The sequence below is a fragment of the Macrotis lagotis genome, chromosome 2 (genome assembly GCF_037893015.1).
Source record: "Macrotis lagotis isolate mMagLag1 chromosome 2, bilby.v1.9.chrom.fasta, whole genome shotgun sequence".
Classification (NCBI taxonomy): domain Eukaryota; kingdom Metazoa; phylum Chordata; class Mammalia; order Peramelemorphia; family Peramelidae; genus Macrotis; species Macrotis lagotis.
In genome coordinates, this window is record NC_133659.1 from 255,737,092 (window position 1) to 255,755,005 (window position 17,914).

The window sequence follows — 17,914 nt, forward strand, 5'->3', positions numbered from 1 at the left end:
CAGTTGTCACTCCCCAAATTTTCCTTTATACCAGACCTCCCTTCAAAATTATCATCCTCTCAACTTTTCCCTTCAGAATGGAGGTCCTAGTCATCTAAACCTAGTCTCAGCCTAAAGATATCCTAGGAAGCATAATGTTAAGTATGTTGGTTTAGAATCAAAAATCCTTGTAATATCTCTTCTTAGTGTGACAAGTCACTTAACTTTTCCTGGCCTCTTTCCTCATTTGTAAAGTGAGGGAGCAATGTGGGCCTAAATGATCTTGCAGGTCTCTACAATCCTAAACTGAAGGCCAAAAAGATGAAAAAGGTATAGGATCAAGAGTCAGCAAATCACTGGCTCAACTTTCAACACTACAAATCCACTTCTTAGTAGGATATCTGGATTGCTTTTTCCATGGGAAACTTTTCCATTCACATTTTTTCACCAAATGCCCATTCAGACCAAAAGACATTCTGCTAAAAGAGTCTTAGGGGTAGGAAACTTTTTTGGTCTTTTGAGTTTGGTTGGTCTAAGTGGTAGAGCATCTGATCTGGAAGAGAGGGTTGAAGCCCAGGGAAGTCTTGGCCAGATCTAACTGCCTCTATGTGGGAGGTTTGGTGTTGGTACACACATACATTCTCTCTCTTTTCTTACTCTGAAAAGAACCAGGGCAAACATCATCACCAAATTATAGATTTAGAATTGAAAAAAGGAGTTTGGTGGTCATCACATCCCATGCAACATCTCCCCAAGTAACTACTGAGAAGGAAGTAACAGGTGCAGAATGCTGCAAACCAAAGAGAAGTAAGAATCTCAAGGTCTTCAGATCTGTCCTGAGGGTAATGTTGAGGAATAGCCGAGAGCAGTTCCAACCCCAGGAGAGAAATCAGTCATCCCATCTCTGGTCACTAAGCCCTGGCAGATCTCCGGAAAGCACAAGGAGATTGCTGTCCCACAAGTCTCAGGCCACACACACACACACACACACCACAACACACAAACTTCTAGTTCCTCCTAGAGCCCAGTTCAGCCCTGGAGTCAAAGGGGAAAACCTAAGACAGGAGCTGCCCCAGCATCAGATCAAGTCTGTATTCTAGGGCTGAATATTTAGACCCATATAACAGGATAGAACACAGAGCACAGAACTGAGGTGGGGGGAAAGTCACCTCAAAACTCACATTTCCAACTTTTATTCACTATTCTTTAGTGTGTTTTCTGTACAGAAGAGGAGGGGAAAGGGATACCCACACCAAGGGTCTGAAAAAACAGTAACAATGTCCTAAGGACATGAAAATAAACTCATCTTCAAGATCTGAGAAGGATAGGGAGGGAGCCTTTGCTGTCAGCAAAAAAAAAAAAATAACAATAATAAAGTGGAGGGGGCAGGGAAGCTTCAATTCAAGAGATCTTCTGAAAAGAGAAGAAGGGCCTGAGGATAACAGGTGGCTCCTAGAAAGCTTGGCCACAAGGCCAGACTTTTACTCTGATAGGCCCAGGTACCATAACCCCTGATTTTTGTCACAGTCACTTCCAAATATCCCCCAGGAAGAAGAGTAGGTTCCCCACTACATGCACTTTGCCCATTCAAGTCCCCAAGGAGAGAAAGAATGTGATTGCCCCGTTTAGAAGGCCCACAGAGCTACTCAAAAGGCTACTGAGAGTGAATCTCCCATTCAGTCCTCTCCCTCTGGCTGGTTCTAAAGCTAGAGGGCCAACGTGTCCTTAATGAGCCTCCGCATTGTGGTGGTGACCGAAGTCCCCAAGGCATCTGTGATCTGGAAGGAGATCTTGTAGAGGTAAGGTTGCACATCCCGAAGCCCTGTGTCAAACACGTTGTCCACCTCTGACTGAGTGGGCATCTTGGGCAGGTATTCATGCCGGTTCATCACCTCCACGATGTTGATGACCTTCTCACAGAGCTTCTCTCCCACCTTCTCACGGCAGATCTGCCGCTCCTGCTCTGTGGCCAAAGCCACCACATGGACCTTGACTGTCCATACCTCCCATGGGATACACTCATCAGAAAATGGCCACCGTGACTTCTTCTTCTGGTAAAATTCCAAGGACATTTGTCCTAGCCCATCACCACCTGAGTTCCGAAGGGCATCCTAGGGAGACAAAGTTACAAAGATGAGGCTGGAAGTCTCCAATACCAGTTCTCACTAGCTCTACCCTTGCCCCAGAGAAAGACTATGGAATAAAATTACACTATATTATCCAGAGAAAGGCCATTTACCATCAGCTAGTCTTATTGGGGGTTAGGAGAGTTTCCATTCCAAAGACTATTTAGTCCAATCCCTTCATTTTACAGATAAGGAAACTGAAGCTTAGACTGGCACCACTATCAAAGGACTGCTAAAAGTTCAATCAACTCTTCCTTTCTCTAACTGGGTTCTCCTCAATCCTTCCTTCTCCCTAACTACTTAGGCAAACCTCAAAGTTTTCTAAGTTTTTCCTATCCCTTTCCTTCAAAGAACAATTTTATTTAGTCATTTCTTCTTTGGTCACAAGATACATTTAAACTCCTTAACCTAGTCAAAGTTTCTCTTAGGATTTAGAGCTGGAGGGGACTTTGGAAATCCATTTAATCCAGAGCCCTCAATTTAAAGGAGATGAAACTAAGCTCAACAGAGATGAAGTGGTTAGCCCAAGGTCCCAATTATTCATTAATAAAGCTGGGAAACAAACACAGGTCCTTGCATTCCAAACCCACCATTATAAAGGCCCTGAGACAGAGACACTGGTCAAGGAAGGAACAATGCTGATCAGTCCATCCCTGGCTCCACCTCCCTGTTCTTCACAGGGAAGCCATCTGGAACCATCTGCTTGAGGAATTTCTCTGACCCAGCACTGTGGTGTCTGGGTGGCCTCCACCCTGGCCTCCTTTGCCTGGATGGCCAAAGAGTCTAAACCGCATTATTGAGTGAGTCACTCACTGACCAAGGAAGCCTCAGGTCCTAAATCACACTTCAGGAACTGAAGGAGTCTACCATAGTTGATGGCCTAAATCACACTTCAGGAACTGAAGGAGTCTACCATAGTTGAAGCCTCTGGCTGATAACTCCACCCAGATGTTTTGAGAAGGGATGGATTCATTGAGATTGTGCTGACTGTCTCTACAACTGCCTGGTCATTTGTAAAGTGATCTGCCTTTTCCTGGGGGAGCAGGTACAGCTGTGGCACAAGGACCAGGACACTTTTATGACCATTTGGTTTGTGTGAGCACATGCAATAGGCTCCAGATAGGATCCTTGGAAATGACTGTCAAACCTCCCCTCCTCTCCCTGCACTTTAGCCTTTCCCACTTTCTCCTCATCCGTCCTGATTCTTCCTCTCTGAGGAGGACATGAATATGTTTAAGCCTATCAGAACAAAGTAGGGAGCAGGCCCTGAGAATCAAAGGACAGGGAAAAGGGAATGAGCTTAGGAACCCCTCTAAGGAGTGAACTGCTTGTCCAATGGAATTATTCCTGCATTCCTGCCCAAGTGGTGGTCCAGCTGCAATAGCATATGCTTCATGACTTCATTTTTCTCTTCCCCTAAGAGGAGGAAGAAGTCATTTCTTAGCAATGACTGGCAGAACACCCAAAGCTCATCAGTACAGAAGGGTTCTTGGCTGGTTGGCTGAGCATGATTGAGACTATAAATGTGGTCTGGTGGTGAAAATTCTGGATTTGGAGCAAAAGGCTATTATCATTCAGTCACGTCTGACTTTGTGACCCCATTTGTGTTTGTTCTTTTTTTGGCAAAGATACTAGAGTGATGTGCCATTTCCTTCTCCAGTGGATTAAGACAAACAGGCTAAATGACTTGTCTAGGGTCACACAGATAGTAAATGTCTGAAGCCAAATATAAACTCAAGTGTTCCTGATCCAGCTCTGGCTCTCTATCTACTGTGCCATCTAGCTGTAGAAGTAAAATGTGCTGGATTTAAATCTCCAATTGACTATTTACTTGCTCTGTGATTCTGAATAAGTCAATCTCTCTGAAACTGTTTTCTCACCATGACTAGATGATACTATCATGGACTGGGCTCCTATGATGCTAAATTCAAGCATATCCAAATAGGCAAATCTCAAATCTGGAAGCTTCTGGGGGAAGATTTCTGGGATCAGCAGGAAGACCCCTAGAGTAAAGGGAATCATTCAGGCCTGCAATGTGGCTTGAGGGTAATGACTCCAGAGCCGGGCACCAGGGTTCCAATTCTGGCTCTAGGATCACAATTCCCATCTCTGAACTTAGGTTTCCTTGTCTAAAAACTGACAAAGACAATCTTCCAACTGGGCTGCAATGGGCAAGACTGGTGGGCAAAATACTTTCCAAACTAACCAGTGTTCTAAAGCTCCAAGGTGTCCTGATGATTATCAACCACCACCTAGACTATACTGAGAACTCCTCTTTGAAATATCCTTTCAATGCCTTCCAACCCTATTGTTGGCAAGCCTAGAGACTGTTCTTTTTCATTATGAAACCCACTCTCATGGTGTGGAGTATAACAGGAGGAAAGGGGGGAGGGAACAAGCAACATCACCAAGGGATGGGGGCAGCAGCTAGATAAGGAGGCCGATAATTAGGACAGAATGTCTGATCTCTAAACCCATGGAACCCTGGGTAACAGGAAGGTTAATAAGAATAAAGGAAAAAGGAGTATAGAGTCGAGCAAAGTGAGCCTCAAGAACAGTCCTGAGTGGTTGAATTCAACAAGGTCAATGACCCACTAGATCTCCTGTATAACTGTAAGGTAATCATATGACCTCTAGGGGGCCACAATTTTCATCTTAAAAATGAGGAGATGGAACCTTCTTTCCTAAATGTAAGGGATTTTGTTACTGTGGTTGGTTGGGGGGGGGGGAGGAAGAGGGAAGGAGGAAGAGGGTTTGAAGCAATCAGGGTTAAGTGACTTGCCCAGGGTGTCTAAAGCTAAATTTGAACTTAAGTCCTGTCTTCAGAGACAGTATTCTATTTACTTTGCCACCTAGCTGCCATTAGATGTGAGTTTTAAAAAACAATAAGTTCAGGTTGGGAAAGAATTAAACTCCAAAAGAAGAGGAAAGAGGACTTAATAAAGGAAAGTTCAAGGACAGAAACGTTTCTTTGTTGGACAGAAAAAGCATGGAACCCAAAGAGACAAGTAATATCACAGACAGCTGGGAGGACAGGAAAAAGAACCAAGTCAGAGGGGAAAGCTCACCTTTCTGGCTGCTGCCCTACCTTGAACTCCCCAACCACCTTGCGCAGGGCTCGGTCCAGCTCCTCAGAAGAGACTCGAACGTAGGTGAAGTCGATGAAGTCACAGTCGATGTCCTGGGTACCCACAGTGCCGATAGAGTAGGTGCCCTCCTTCTTGTAGTGAAACTTGCCTGTGCTCCGGTGCAGAAGAACGGTGTGCAGCACGGCCAACAGGGCCTCCTCCACCTGCCGCCCCTCCACGGACACCTCCAGGACCTCGGCCCGGCAGTTCATCCCCCGGCCGCTGGCTGCTCCCACCAACCTGGCAGGGGACTTACTGGCTCTGATGGAAAATATCCCAGCCAGACAATCAATTTTGAGGGCTCCCAGACAACAATGATCCACACCCTTTTGATCCTACCCACAGGATCCTGTCCTCCCTAAAGTCTTCCCTTTTCTTCTTCCCAAGCCCCCCTTTCCTGTGACCCTCAGGGCCTGCATCTTATTTGGCCACTAATCAATCCCCTAGTCCAGGGTGGGAAATCTTTTCTTTTTGACATGGGTCATTTATAACATCATTCATGGGTTATATTTGGTCAAACATTTAATGAATTCATCCCTAAAAAGCTGCTCTATTTATTGAATTTCAAATCCCACCTGTGTGAGCAATACCACACCAATACAAGGTTCCCTGCCCCTGCCCCTCTTGGATTGTATATCTGGCTTCCCCAATTGGGAAAGAGGGAGTCTTTTTCATTTTCCTATTCCCCCTCAAATACCCCCATATAACTTCTGCAAACACAGTTAAATTGGTCCATTATGATCCAACATGCATCTATTAAGGCTCCTACTAAGTGCTAGGAGATGTGTTATGCAGGCTCTAGAGACAAGCAAAAACAGAAGGCAGCCCCTGCCCTCTGCTGCTGTTCAAGCATGACCTTGTTTGGGGTTTTCTTGGCAGATACTGGACTGGTTTGCCATTTCCCTCTCCAGCTCATTTTCTGTAGAAGAAAAGGGAGACAAACACCGTAAAGGAACTTGACCAGGGTCACACAGCTTATAAGTGTCTGAGACCACATTTGAATCAGGAAGAGGAGCCTTCCTGACCCCAGGTTCTGCACTCTTCCAACTACACCATGAAGCTGCCCTGCTCTGTAAGAGCTTACAATCTACAAGGGAGATTCATGCATAACAGAAGGACAGTTAAGGGGCAGGTAGATGGCACAGTGGATAGAGCACCGGCCCTGGAGTCAGGAGTACCTGAGTTCAAATCTGGCCTCAGATACTTAATAATTACCTAGCTGTGTGGCCTTGGGCAAGCCACTTAACCCCATTGCCTTGCAAAAACCTAAAAAAAAAAAAAAAATGACTTAAAATGAAGGACAGTTAAAATGATGAAGACAAGCTTTCCATCATCAGCATGGGAGCTGAAGTGGAAGGAAATTGGGTCCCTCATCCACATGGGCATCCTCCCAACCACTTCAAAGCCAAAACAAACTACAGTCTTCCTTTCTGGACCAGGCTCATCCTTATCGGTTCAAAACTCCTCCTCAAAGGAAGTGCTCAATGTGCTAAAGGTCTTTTTTTTATTATCCCAAGGCCATCAAAGAAGTACTTGGGTGCCTATACTATGTCTTCTAGTTTTGCCCCAGGACCAGCCCCCTCCCTTTTCTAGTCACCTAGGTACCTGATATTGGTTTACTCTCCCATAGCAAGTAATGCATCTCTCCACCACTGATTTTGCACAGAGCAAGTCTCAATAGGCATTTCTGATTTCTGATCCTTCAGAAAGAGATGGGGGAGGGAGGAGAGGATATGAGCCACCTCATACCTCCTGCCATCAACTTCTTGTCAGTTTGAATCTTCATATTAATTCAATTCCATGTCCATTAGTTTGGAATTACATAACTAGAGTGACCCTTCAGAGTTTTCAGGCAGCTGCTTCCCTTCTACTACTTCCTCAACTTGGTCATCCTCAAATGAGTGGCCCAAGGTGAAGAAAGTCTACCTTCTCTTCCCAAAAAGAAACAAAATCTTCCCAATCCAGGTATTGTAGCCCATAGCTGGAGGAAAACAGTGGCTATGAAGGCAGAAGATATGAATTCTAATCCAATATACCTTTGTGACCATTGACAAATTACTAGCTCTTCCCAGGATAAGATGGAGTTTCTTCACAAATAAATTAAGGAAGTAGGACAGGATTTTATCTCTATCATCCTTTGCAGGTCTAATTCCTATGAAATCTATAAACCTTGTAGGCAGGGACCATATCTTAAACATCTCCTCACAATTCATTGAAAAAAACTGGAACTTAATATGTTTGCTGAAGCAACATGGTGAATTACCTGTTTGTAAATGTCGATTTCAAAGGTCTTCCCCAAGATTTTCCTGGGTGTCTCCTGGTCACCCACCCACCTCACCTTTTCCTCTCTCCATAATAAAAGAAGTCATGCACTATGCTGACTGAGTTCACTACAAACTGATAGGCCTCATACTCAGTCCTCATAGCTGCCTGGCAATACTTTTTTTACCCCTGACCCTAACCTATCATCCACAGAGGATTTTCCAAACTATCTCTTCTTTCCCTCTCCTTCCTTCCTTCCCTTCATTTGGTTTTTGTGAGGCAATGGGGTAAGTGACTTGCCCAAGGTCATTCAGTTAGATAATTATTAAGTCCTGAGATTGCATTAGAACTCAGGTCCTCCTGACTCCAGGGCCAGTGCTCTATTCACTGTGCCACCTAGTTGCCTCCCACTCCTAACTCTTGTCCTGGCTTCTCAGTAGAGGGTATGGACTCAAATTTTCCTGGGAAAACAGAAGCCATTTATTATGATCTACCTCTCTCACTAGTACTCCACTGAAAATTTCCTCAAATTTCTCATGTTTTCTCTGGTCTTTTGTGCCTTTGGCAGACTCCCTTTCAAAACACCCTCCTCTCGTCTTCAATCTATCCCTAACTACCTTCCCTAGTTCCTGTAAAACATGCCCAAATATCCTCCATCTTTTAAAAACCTTCACTTGACCCTATCATGCCCTCAAACTATTGGTCTATATTTCCTCCCTAGGACAGTCAAACACCTGAGCAAAGCTTTCTATACTCACTGTTTTCACTAACTCACTTCTAAAGCCATTAGAACTTCTGACCTCAGGTCTTAAAAGCTCTCTCATGAATTCTGGTCCTCATGACCTATTATCACTAGTTGACTTCTGGTCATTTCAGTGTTTCAAACTCAAAAACTAAATAGAATGTTTTATCTTTCCCCCAAAACCCAACCTCTTCTGAACTTCCCAGTTTCTATCAACAGCACTATCCATCTTTCCAGACACCAACCTAGAAATCTGGCCGTCACCCTGAGCTCCTTACTTTTCTTTACCTTACAATTAGATGCCAAATCTTACTATTTTCACTTACACAATACCTTCTTTTACCTGGTCTATGGAAGTACACTTCAAGTCTCTTCTCATTCCAATCCTCCTCCAAAAGAGACAAAATAATTTTCCTGAAGCATGGGTCTGATCATAATACCATCTCCCCACTCTATCTTTTCACACACTCTACACATAGACATAAAAACACAAACTCAATCAACTCCAGTGGTTCCCTAGTATCTCAAGGTCAAACTATAAACCATCTGTTTAGTATTTAAATACCTTCATAACCTGGCCCCAGGCCACCTTTCTGGCCTTACTGCCCCTAAAGCACTCTATAGTATATTCAGACTGGCCTTTACTGATTGTCTTTTCCAGAGTTTCTGTATCTCCCATCTCAACACTCGTTCAAATACCACTCTTCTAGAAGATTCACTCATGCACTAAGTCTCCTACTTCTCTACCAATTCACATATTTATTTTGCATATACATGCTGAAATCATCTCCCTGGAAAGAATGTAAGGTCCCTGAGGGCAGGATTACTTCACATTGTATTCCTATCTTCAGCAACTAGGACACAGGAAGGAGTGGGCTCTTAACCAGGTAGACTAATTAACTAACCCCTCCTCCTGGACATTCAGTTCTGCCCACTTCTCTCCAGCTCCTCCCCCTCCCCGGCTCACCCCTCCTTCTTTGTCTCATCATCCACAGCGATGCCCTTTAACCATTAAAAGTCCAGCAAGGCTCTGGCTGTCTGGATCTTTTTATTCTCTCTACCCCACTTCTTGGTGATCTTATCAGCTCCCATGAATTCAATTCTATGCAGGTGAGTAATCACTAAGTATTTTTTGAAACATCTGACAGGTGTCAGTTCTATGCTTGGAGATGGGGACACAGTGACCAACAACAGAACAATCAATCCCAGCTCTCTCCTGAGCATCAGTACCAACACCACATCAATGCCTCCTGGACAACCCACTGGAGGCATCTCACACTTGACATGGCCACAAGGAGTCGTAAGTCCTTTCCCTTTCCTTTCTCTCATTCCCACATTTCTCTCTCTAATTTCTTGGTTTCCTGTCAAGGGAACTACCATCTGTAGGCCAATTTCTTAGGCTAAGGAGAGCTAGAAGAGACCTTAAAAATACATCTAGTCAAAACTTATTTTATTCACAATAGAAAAAGTTGAGGTCCAGAAATGCTAAGTTCCATGTTCAAAATCAAATGAGTAATATGTGGGATTTGAATTCAGCTCTTGTGACCAGAGCTCCTTCCCCAGAAACCCTTCCATAATAGCTTGTGAAATGAATTTCCTTCCCCTTTTTTAAGATCTTCTCCCAAGGTGTGGCCCAGGACCTTCTAAGTCTTTTCCCAAAACTGTATGGATATATTCTGCTAATCAGATGTGCTCCTCTCTAAATCCTATCTCTCCACTCCAATTGGTATCTCACAGGTGCTTCCCCTGAATTCCTTAAGCATCCCTCAAGTTTAGCCCCAAGATTTGGCCAATCCAGTATCTGGCATCCTGAGAAAATACTAGTGGTTTACCTGGGCAGAGAAGAGGTAGCATGATGTTCTCTGCTTCCTCACCCTCAGTAACCCCACTCTAGATCACGCATCTGTAAATTCATCTAAACTCAGAACCTTTTCTGAATCTCTACTTGTTCAAATTGATCTGATGGCTGATGGCTGATGAGTTGATGGCTTCCCTTACACCCAGTCTGACCATATGTCACATTCCTTTGGCCTTAATGGAAGAATTTACACTGCCCCACAACAATCTAAGGCACAATATAAATGGTTTAGTCAACACCTAGAGGTTCCCCAGTTGCTGCCCTGGTCCTGGGTCAGGTGATGGATCACCTCCCACAAGACAGATGGAAAAGCAGACTATTTGAACCTTCCCTTACATGCTGGACAGCTTGTCAGATTCATTTTTCTCCAATCATTATATTGATCCCTTCTTCCTCTGCTCAGCAACCAATCAATAGGTTTGATTTCTTGGATCAAATCCAGACTTGGAGACCTTAGTCTCCAAGGACATTCCTCTCACATTCCCAATTCTGTTTTAACCTTCATTTCTTACCAGTATCAGACCCTCCAGAAAAATCACTCCTTTCTCTTTAGTTACCTCATGTCTCTTATCAGATGAACTTTCACATAGGTTTTCATCCCAACCTAAGAATCCCTGTTTTCTCAGTCCCTTTTATCATTAGCCCAGTTGTTACTCCTCCTAAATAAAATTCTATAATTTTTCAGAAAAACCTTCTCTAGCCACATCCTTTTAATCCAGAGCTTTATCCCTTAGATATCCCTCTGAATCCTATCTCTAATTAGAAACATAGATCCTTACTCTGTATCCCCCTCCCCTGCTTACCAGCACCCATACCCACCAAATAAAACTGTGCTCTCTACAGAGAAAGAGAAGGAATTAAAAAATGAATTTGCCCAATATTAGAACAGACACTAAAGGCATGGGACCACCTGAGGATGCTCACAGCCAAAGCATTTCAGCAGGGAAGGCACCTCAATCAGTCAAGGGACTAGGTGTGGTGGCACATGCTTGATAGATCTTTTAAGCTCACAAGTTCTGAATTACAGAGGACTAAGCCAAATTGGGTGTCTGAATTACGATACCGAGCCTCCCAGAAAGGAAGGACTAATTTAGGAGAGGAAAAATAAAATAGCCCAGGTCAGCTCTGATCAGCAGTGGAATTACAACCAGGAGCAACCTAGTCAAGATAAGAGACTCAGCCTCAAAAGAAAAAGAAAAAAAAAACAGCCCGGGATAATCACTACTCCTGGGGAAAAATAGCTTCCCCAAGGGCTCCAATAACAGTGTGAATGCTCAGAAGGATCCTAGAATAGCAGAAAAAGCCGTAGCTACGGAGTCAGAGAACTTGGATTTGGATCCTCATCTCAACAGTTTCCTTATCCGCAAAATGGAGAGGTGCAGGAGCATCTCGGTAGCTCCCAGCTCGGGTAGAAGAAAGCCTGTTCCTGCCAATCCAATCCTCCGCCCCGGAGGAGGCTAGGCCAGTCTGCCCCGCAGGCCCCGCAGGCCCCCGCAGGCCCCCGCAGGCCCCCGCAGGCCTCCCCAGGCCGGCGCTCTACACGCACGGGCCGCCCAGGAACCTCGCGCCTTCTCGGCCCAGCCAGGAGCATCCACTTGGAAACAAAGTAACCGCTGCTCCCCCGCAGCAGCCGCGGCGGGTCACCGGCGGCCCGGCGCGGGCTAGTGTCGTCTGGGGCCGACTCAACAGACATTTATGAAGCGCCTGCGGAGCGCCGGGCCCTGGGCTAGGGCACAGAAAGCGCCGGCCTTGGCAGCTCCGATGCACGTTTTGGAGAAAAGCAAGCCCGCTGGGGCCGAGCCGGGGAGGCTCTGGCCCCCCAACACCTCGACCCTCTCCCATTCCACAGATGAACACACTGGAGGGACCCTTGCACCAGTCCCGGGCGCCGTCGCCCCCGAAGCTGGACTCGGGGGGCCTCCTTACCTGGGCCCGGGAGCCCTCCCCGAAGGAGCGGGCGGGACGGCCCGAGGGGCCCGACTCGCCGCCGACAGAGGGAGGCCGGCGGGACGGCCGCGGGGTCTGCCCGCCCCCCTGCCCCCTCGCCAGAGCCCGGAGGCCCGCCCGCGCCCAGGCCGGCCCGGGGGTCGCACCACGCGGGGCCCCGCACCTGGGGAGCAGCGCAGGCGCACTGAGCCCGGGGCCGGGGGGGGGGGGGGGCGGCGGCAGAACCCGCGCCGGTCTAGGCCCCAGAACCGCACTCACCGATCCGGACGAGACCATCCACAGTCCTGAGGGGAGGGGCCGAGGAGTCTACCATCCACCCCCAGAGTCAGAGGTCTGAGTTCGGCCTGTTCCACCTCTCTCCCTCGCTCTCCCCGGGGGAGCGGTGAAAGGAGAGGCGCACATTTCTGTGTCGCCTAAAAACATAAGAAAAGCCTTCTTTAAAGCTGTCTTACCGCGATGTAACGTAGAATGTATGGGTCTTTCTCTGTAGTGAAATATCCTTCGTTCTTTAACGTTCATCTCTTTCTAAGATTGGACCCCGAAAAACCTACCCCCTGTTTTGCCCGGATCCATTCCCTCTCCACCACCGAGATGCTGTTGTGCTTTGGAAAGAACGGACCAACTTCCGGCATAGAGAGAAGGGGAGCGGAGGGCTAGAAGGACAACAGGCACTCTCGGGCTCCCCCTGCGTGGGAGGACTCACCGGAGTCAGTACTGCAACTTCGAATCGTGGCTTCAGGTCCTGCTGGAATAAACGCTTGTTCTGATCGAAGGAGACCGCCTGGAACCCTGGCTCTGGTCGCCGGGAAGACAGAAAGTAATTCCATTGAAAAGCTACATTTCCCCGCCAGGGAATGACCCGAAATCGGAGCCCTTGAATGGTTGTGGAAAGATCCACACTAGGGTGTGCTGTGTGATGTTGATTTAGCCTCTAAACATCTCTGAGCCTCCCAAGATATGAAACCCAGGCGTTAACTGGATCAGAAAAAGATTTGTAATGAGAGGCCACAGGTCACAGTCTTGCTCCTGAATTGCCAGTTTGCCTTTGAGCACAGTCGGGTGTTTTTTTCCCCCCAGAGTCTCAGTTTCCTCATCAGTAAAGTATAAGCAGGATCCTCCCCCTGACTACTTTAAAGGGTTTCTGTAAGGAAATGTTTGAACTCAGGGTCTCCTGACTTCTGGGCAGGGGGCTCTACCCACCGCCCTTCCCAGGCCTCAGACACTTGGGCAAGTCGATTAACCCTGATTGCCTCGCATCCCGGGTTATCTTCAGCTATCCTGATTCCTATCTGGCCACTGGACCCAGTTGGTCCTGGAGGGAAAAGTGAGGCTGGCCCCCTCACTCAAAGCCAATTTATGTGATTGTCTTGGCTTTCCCTTCTCTTGGTCTTCTTTAAGAAGGGAGTACAGTCGACATCATCATCATCATCATCATCATCATCATCAATATATACAGGTAAAAGAATCCTGGGATTCTAGGATACCCAGCTGAGAGGGACCTGAGTTCCTGATATAGTTCTATTGATTGATTCTAACAAATCCTTCACTTTATTCTTTTACTCTCCCTTCTCCACCCTGAACTCCCATCCACAATGGATCCAGATCTCAAGATTGTAGGGTTCATCTATTTTCATTTTTGTCTTTCCAGTCCCCAACACATAGTAGGCTTTTAATGTATAATTAATGGGATCTTAGATGGATAGCTCTTGATATTTATTCTACCGTTGGAACACTTTCCTTCACAGTCATCAGATTTTCCTCTCTCCAATTCCACTCTTCCAGGAAGCTTTCTCAGTCCCCCCCCCCAACCTCCACCCCCACTCCATTCCTCCTATTTATCCAGCTGTCCCTAGGTCGGTCTTTGTGTTTGGACATTCAGAGGTGGGGTGAGAAGATTAGAATGGGCTATCCTGAGGGGTGGTGTAGAAAGGAGGATATATCTCCTCCTGGCAATTGATAGAAAGAAAGAAGGAAGGAAATACTAAAAGAAGGAGCTGGAGCTAAGGGAAAAGAGCCAGGGTGAGGGTATCTGGAACCGGCTTGACCAGCCCCTGGAGAGCTGAAGGAGGTACTGGAGACAACTCCAGGAGATCAGGGTGTGAGCTAGTCAAAATCTCCCCCAACACAAACACCCTTTTCTGCCACACACATACACCCTTTTCTGCTTCCAACCCTATCCCTCTTATCTCCTTTTCCTCCTTCTTTTCTTCCTAATCTACTACAGCCTACATTCTCCAGGCAGCCTTTCCTGTGTAACCCCTTTACCTATAAAGGAAGTATCTTGTCTACCCAGCCTAAGATGTTCAAAGTTTCAGAAATAGAATTTCAGAATTTCAGAAATCCCTAAAGTTAACCCGTCTTCACAAAGAACAGACACCCCTTCTCCTCTCCCCCCACCTCTATATGCAATTCACACTGCTACTGTGCCTCCTGTAAACCTAGGATAGGCATATAAGAGGACCTATCTAGCCCTATAGAAAGGAGGGTCCAAACTTGGGTACCAGGGGGTTGGATGGGGTAGAAGAGAGGACGATGTGCCCACTGATCCCCATCAGTCCTACTCCTCCTCTTCCCAGGCTAAGCAGCACTATCCCAAACTTCAAAGCCCTCATCTCCACTCCACCCCCATCTTCATTTCCCTTTCTTCCCACTCCATCCCCTCCCCCACCGAGCCCTGTCCTAGGTACTAAAAGTGTAGGGGTGGTGCATCCAGAGGGATGGTGAAGTTTTGTTCTTTGTTCTTTAAGAGGACCACACTTCAGGGAGTTAAGACCATGACAAGCACATGAATTGGATTAGAGTGAGGGTGTGTGTGCTGTGCTGTCCCCAGCCTCACTTTCTCCTCTAGAGTCATCTGGATCCAGTGGTCAGATATGAATCCAGAAGACTGGAGATGGTCTTGGATGTGAGGCAATCAGGGTTAAATTCACACAACTGGTGTCTGAGGTCAAATTTGAACTCAGGTCCTCCTGACTCCAGGGCTGGTGCCACCTAACTGCTAGGATCCAGAGGAAAAGAGGCAAACTAGGCTCCCGCCAGAAGCTTCCATTCTTAAGAGAGAAGGGGAGAAGCAAACACAAACATGAAACTAAGAAGACAAGAACAGAACTGGATGGAAGGAGGCTTGAGATGGGGAGGGGTGGAGTTGAAAGGGGTTTATTTAGTCAAGGAAATGTTGGAGGAGGGGAACATGGAACGGCAGGAGGAAGGAAGGGAGGGACAGGGTGGAAAAGAGAGGGAGGAAAGGCAAGGGGCAGCTTTGCCAGAGTAGAGTACAGAAGCTAATCCCAGGAAAGGGTTAGGGAAATAGGAGCCTCGAAGGGCAGACTGAAAAGCTGAGTTTCACAGCTGGAGACAAGATGAAAGTGACCCCAGTTGGCCTCCCCTCCTCTCCAAGGCAGGGCTGGTCCCCTAAGACCAACCTATCGGAAACCTTGGGTCTGCCCTAGAATCTTTGCTCCTCTGCTGACCCCATCTGTGGCGTCAGTGCCCCTGGTTTCGGCAGGGGTCAATGACTCAGTCCCCAGCAGCAACAATGTGGGGCGGGGAGGAGGGGGTGATGTCAGGTTCTGGGTGTTGCTAAGAGTCAGCCAGAAGCCTGCTCCTGGGGTTGTCATACCCTAGGGAGCCCCCCTCTCTGTGCCCTCAGTGAAGGCAGACATTGGTCCTGCACTGCGGGGGTGGCGGGCCTCTTGAGGCTTTTTTGCTCTGGAACACTCCACCCCCCTCCTTCTGATGTCACAGAGCTGCCTTCCCCCCCAACCCCCCACCCCCAAGCAGCAGAGGAAATGGTGAGGCAGGGAAGGGAGCAGGAGAGCGTGAGAAACTGACGGCCAGCCCACAGCTCTCCAGGCCACCCCAGTAACTGGACAAGGCCCAGACCCCTCTGGGGAGGTCTGGGGGAGGAGGGTCTCTCTCTCTCTCTCTCTCTCTCTCTCTCTCCAGCCCCTTGGGGTGGGGGAAGGGAAGGCTCCTAGAGAATGGGTGTGTGTCCAGTCTTTTGGAGGAGGCTCTGTATCTTTTCCCCTGGCTGAGGGAAGTCTTTGACCTCCCTCTTTTGAGGGAAAAGGAAAGAGCTAGGGAGTAGCTATGTGTCTGGACCCCCAAAGAAGAGGCAGAGTCCAAAAGACTGAATATTTGCAGGTTTCTTCTTCATGAAATTCTCTTCTAGAACCATGGGGTATGATCTGGTTTATGGGCTAACAAATCTACTAAGGCCCTGGGATTCCCCAATGGGCGCTTCTTCCTTCAGAGGTTGAGTGACAGCACCTCTACCTTCTTGACACATTGCAGAACACTTCTTTCTGCTAACACAGCATGTCTCTAGAGGGCCCTACCTACCCTGACCCCAGCCCAAATGTCATCCCCTCACCACCACCACCACCCCCCCACCCCGCGGGCTTGATTTATGGTTCCGGCCGGGTAGTTGCCCTGGCAGTGCCAGCAACTGGGAGTTGACCTTGCAGCAGAGATTTTATCTTTAATTCCCTCCAAACATTCAGTGTGTCTGTCTGTCTGTCTGTCTGTCCGTCTCTCTCTCTCTCTCTCTCTCTCTCTCTCTCTCTCTCTCTCTCTCATACACACACATACATTAGGAAAGCCAGTGTACAAATTCAGCCTCAGATATTTTCTTGCTGTGTAACCCTGGACAAGTCACTTAATCTCAGTCTGCCTCAGTGTCCTCAACTGTAAAATAGAGGATGTTATTATCCTCTCTCACAGGATTGTTTGTGAGAATCAAATAAACTACTATTTGTAAAGGCACATAATTGGTCAACAATCAATGTTTAAGGGGCAGCTAGGTGGTGCAGTGGATAAAAGCACCAGCCCTGGAGTCAGGAGTACCTGGGTTCAAATCCGGTCTCAGACACTTAACAGTTACCTAGCTGTGTGGCCTTGGGCAAGCCACTTAACCCCCATTTGCCTTGCAAAAACCTAAAAAAAAAAAAAAAACAATCAATGTTTATTACCTTCTCTTTTCCCTATGTCTAAAGGTAAAAATTTATGAATCTGCAGCTCAAGATCTAAAATCTATGAGCCTCAGTGTTTGTACCATGGTACCCATTATATAGATGAGGAAACTGAAGTCCAGAGAGATTTAACTTGCCCAAGGGCATAAAAGGGGTTAAGAGGTAGATCTGGGATTTAAACCCATACCCTTTGATTGAAAATCCAGAGCTCTTTCTAGTAGACCCTTGTACTATGAAGCCTCTCATCCATCCATCAACCATCCAGGAAGTATCTCCTCCAAGGAGGGGCTCATTCATAAATGGACAAAGACAAAAGTGAAAACAATCCCTGTTAAGGGGGGGGAGGGAGAGACAAAAATGACCCCAGGTTATCTCTGGGAGAGATTGTCCTGGTGGCTGGCAGGATCTACAGATTTGCTACGTATAAGCACTGTGGCTAAGCATTGTCCTAAGCTACAAGTCTTGAGAAAGAAACCAGGGAATCCGAGAGGAAAGTGAGTTATAAACAATAAAACACCATATAAAGGGAAGTTACAATTAGGTACAAACAGTGCCTGCTCGGATTCCCATCACAGAGCTTGAGCCAAGCTCCCTCAAATCAAGAAGAAATCTGCTTCAGGGACCCCTCTTCATCAGGACTTTCTTCCAGGGTCAAAAGAATGAGAGGATAGCCTGGGGTCCCAGGGAGAGCCCAGAACCCTCATCCCAATCTTCCCAACTCTGATCACCCTCCTGTTATTGCCCTGAGCCCCATGACACACCCAGCTTGGCACCTCTGGGGCAGACCAGCACTGGGCATGCTGCCCAGCGTGGGTGGGAGCAGGGGCCTCAGAGCTTTAGGGGGGAAAAATCAAGGGGGGAGGGGAGGGTGGGGGTGGGTTTCCTGGGTCCCTGGGACCAGT

At 47.2% G+C, this 17,914-nt stretch overlaps 1 protein-coding gene across 3 annotated transcripts; it reads right to left on the bottom strand.

Moving 5' to 3' along the window:
- Window positions 1-1,156: 1,156 nt before the first annotated feature.
- Window positions 1,157-12,641, bottom strand: ATG101 (autophagy related 101). Of its 3 annotated transcripts, none has more exons than XM_074225874.1 (3): window positions 12,495-12,641; window positions 5,194-5,494; window positions 1,157-2,090 (listed from the first exon to the last, which is right to left on the bottom strand). In XM_074225874.1, the coding sequence occupies exons 2-3, from the start codon at window positions 5,443-5,445 to the stop codon at window positions 1,686-1,688; spliced, it is 657 nt and encodes a 218-aa protein (XP_074081975.1). In that variant the 5' UTR covers window positions 5,446-5,494; window positions 12,495-12,641; the 3' UTR covers window positions 1,157-1,685. The 3 variants fall into 3 exon arrangements, with proteins under 3 accessions (XP_074081975.1, XP_074081976.1, XP_074081978.1); XM_074225875.1 differs by lacking the exon at window positions 12,495-12,641 and adding an exon at window positions 12,301-12,456; XM_074225877.1 differs by lacking the exon at window positions 12,495-12,641 and adding an exon at window positions 12,022-12,120.
- Window positions 12,642-17,914: the final 5,273 nt, after the last annotated feature.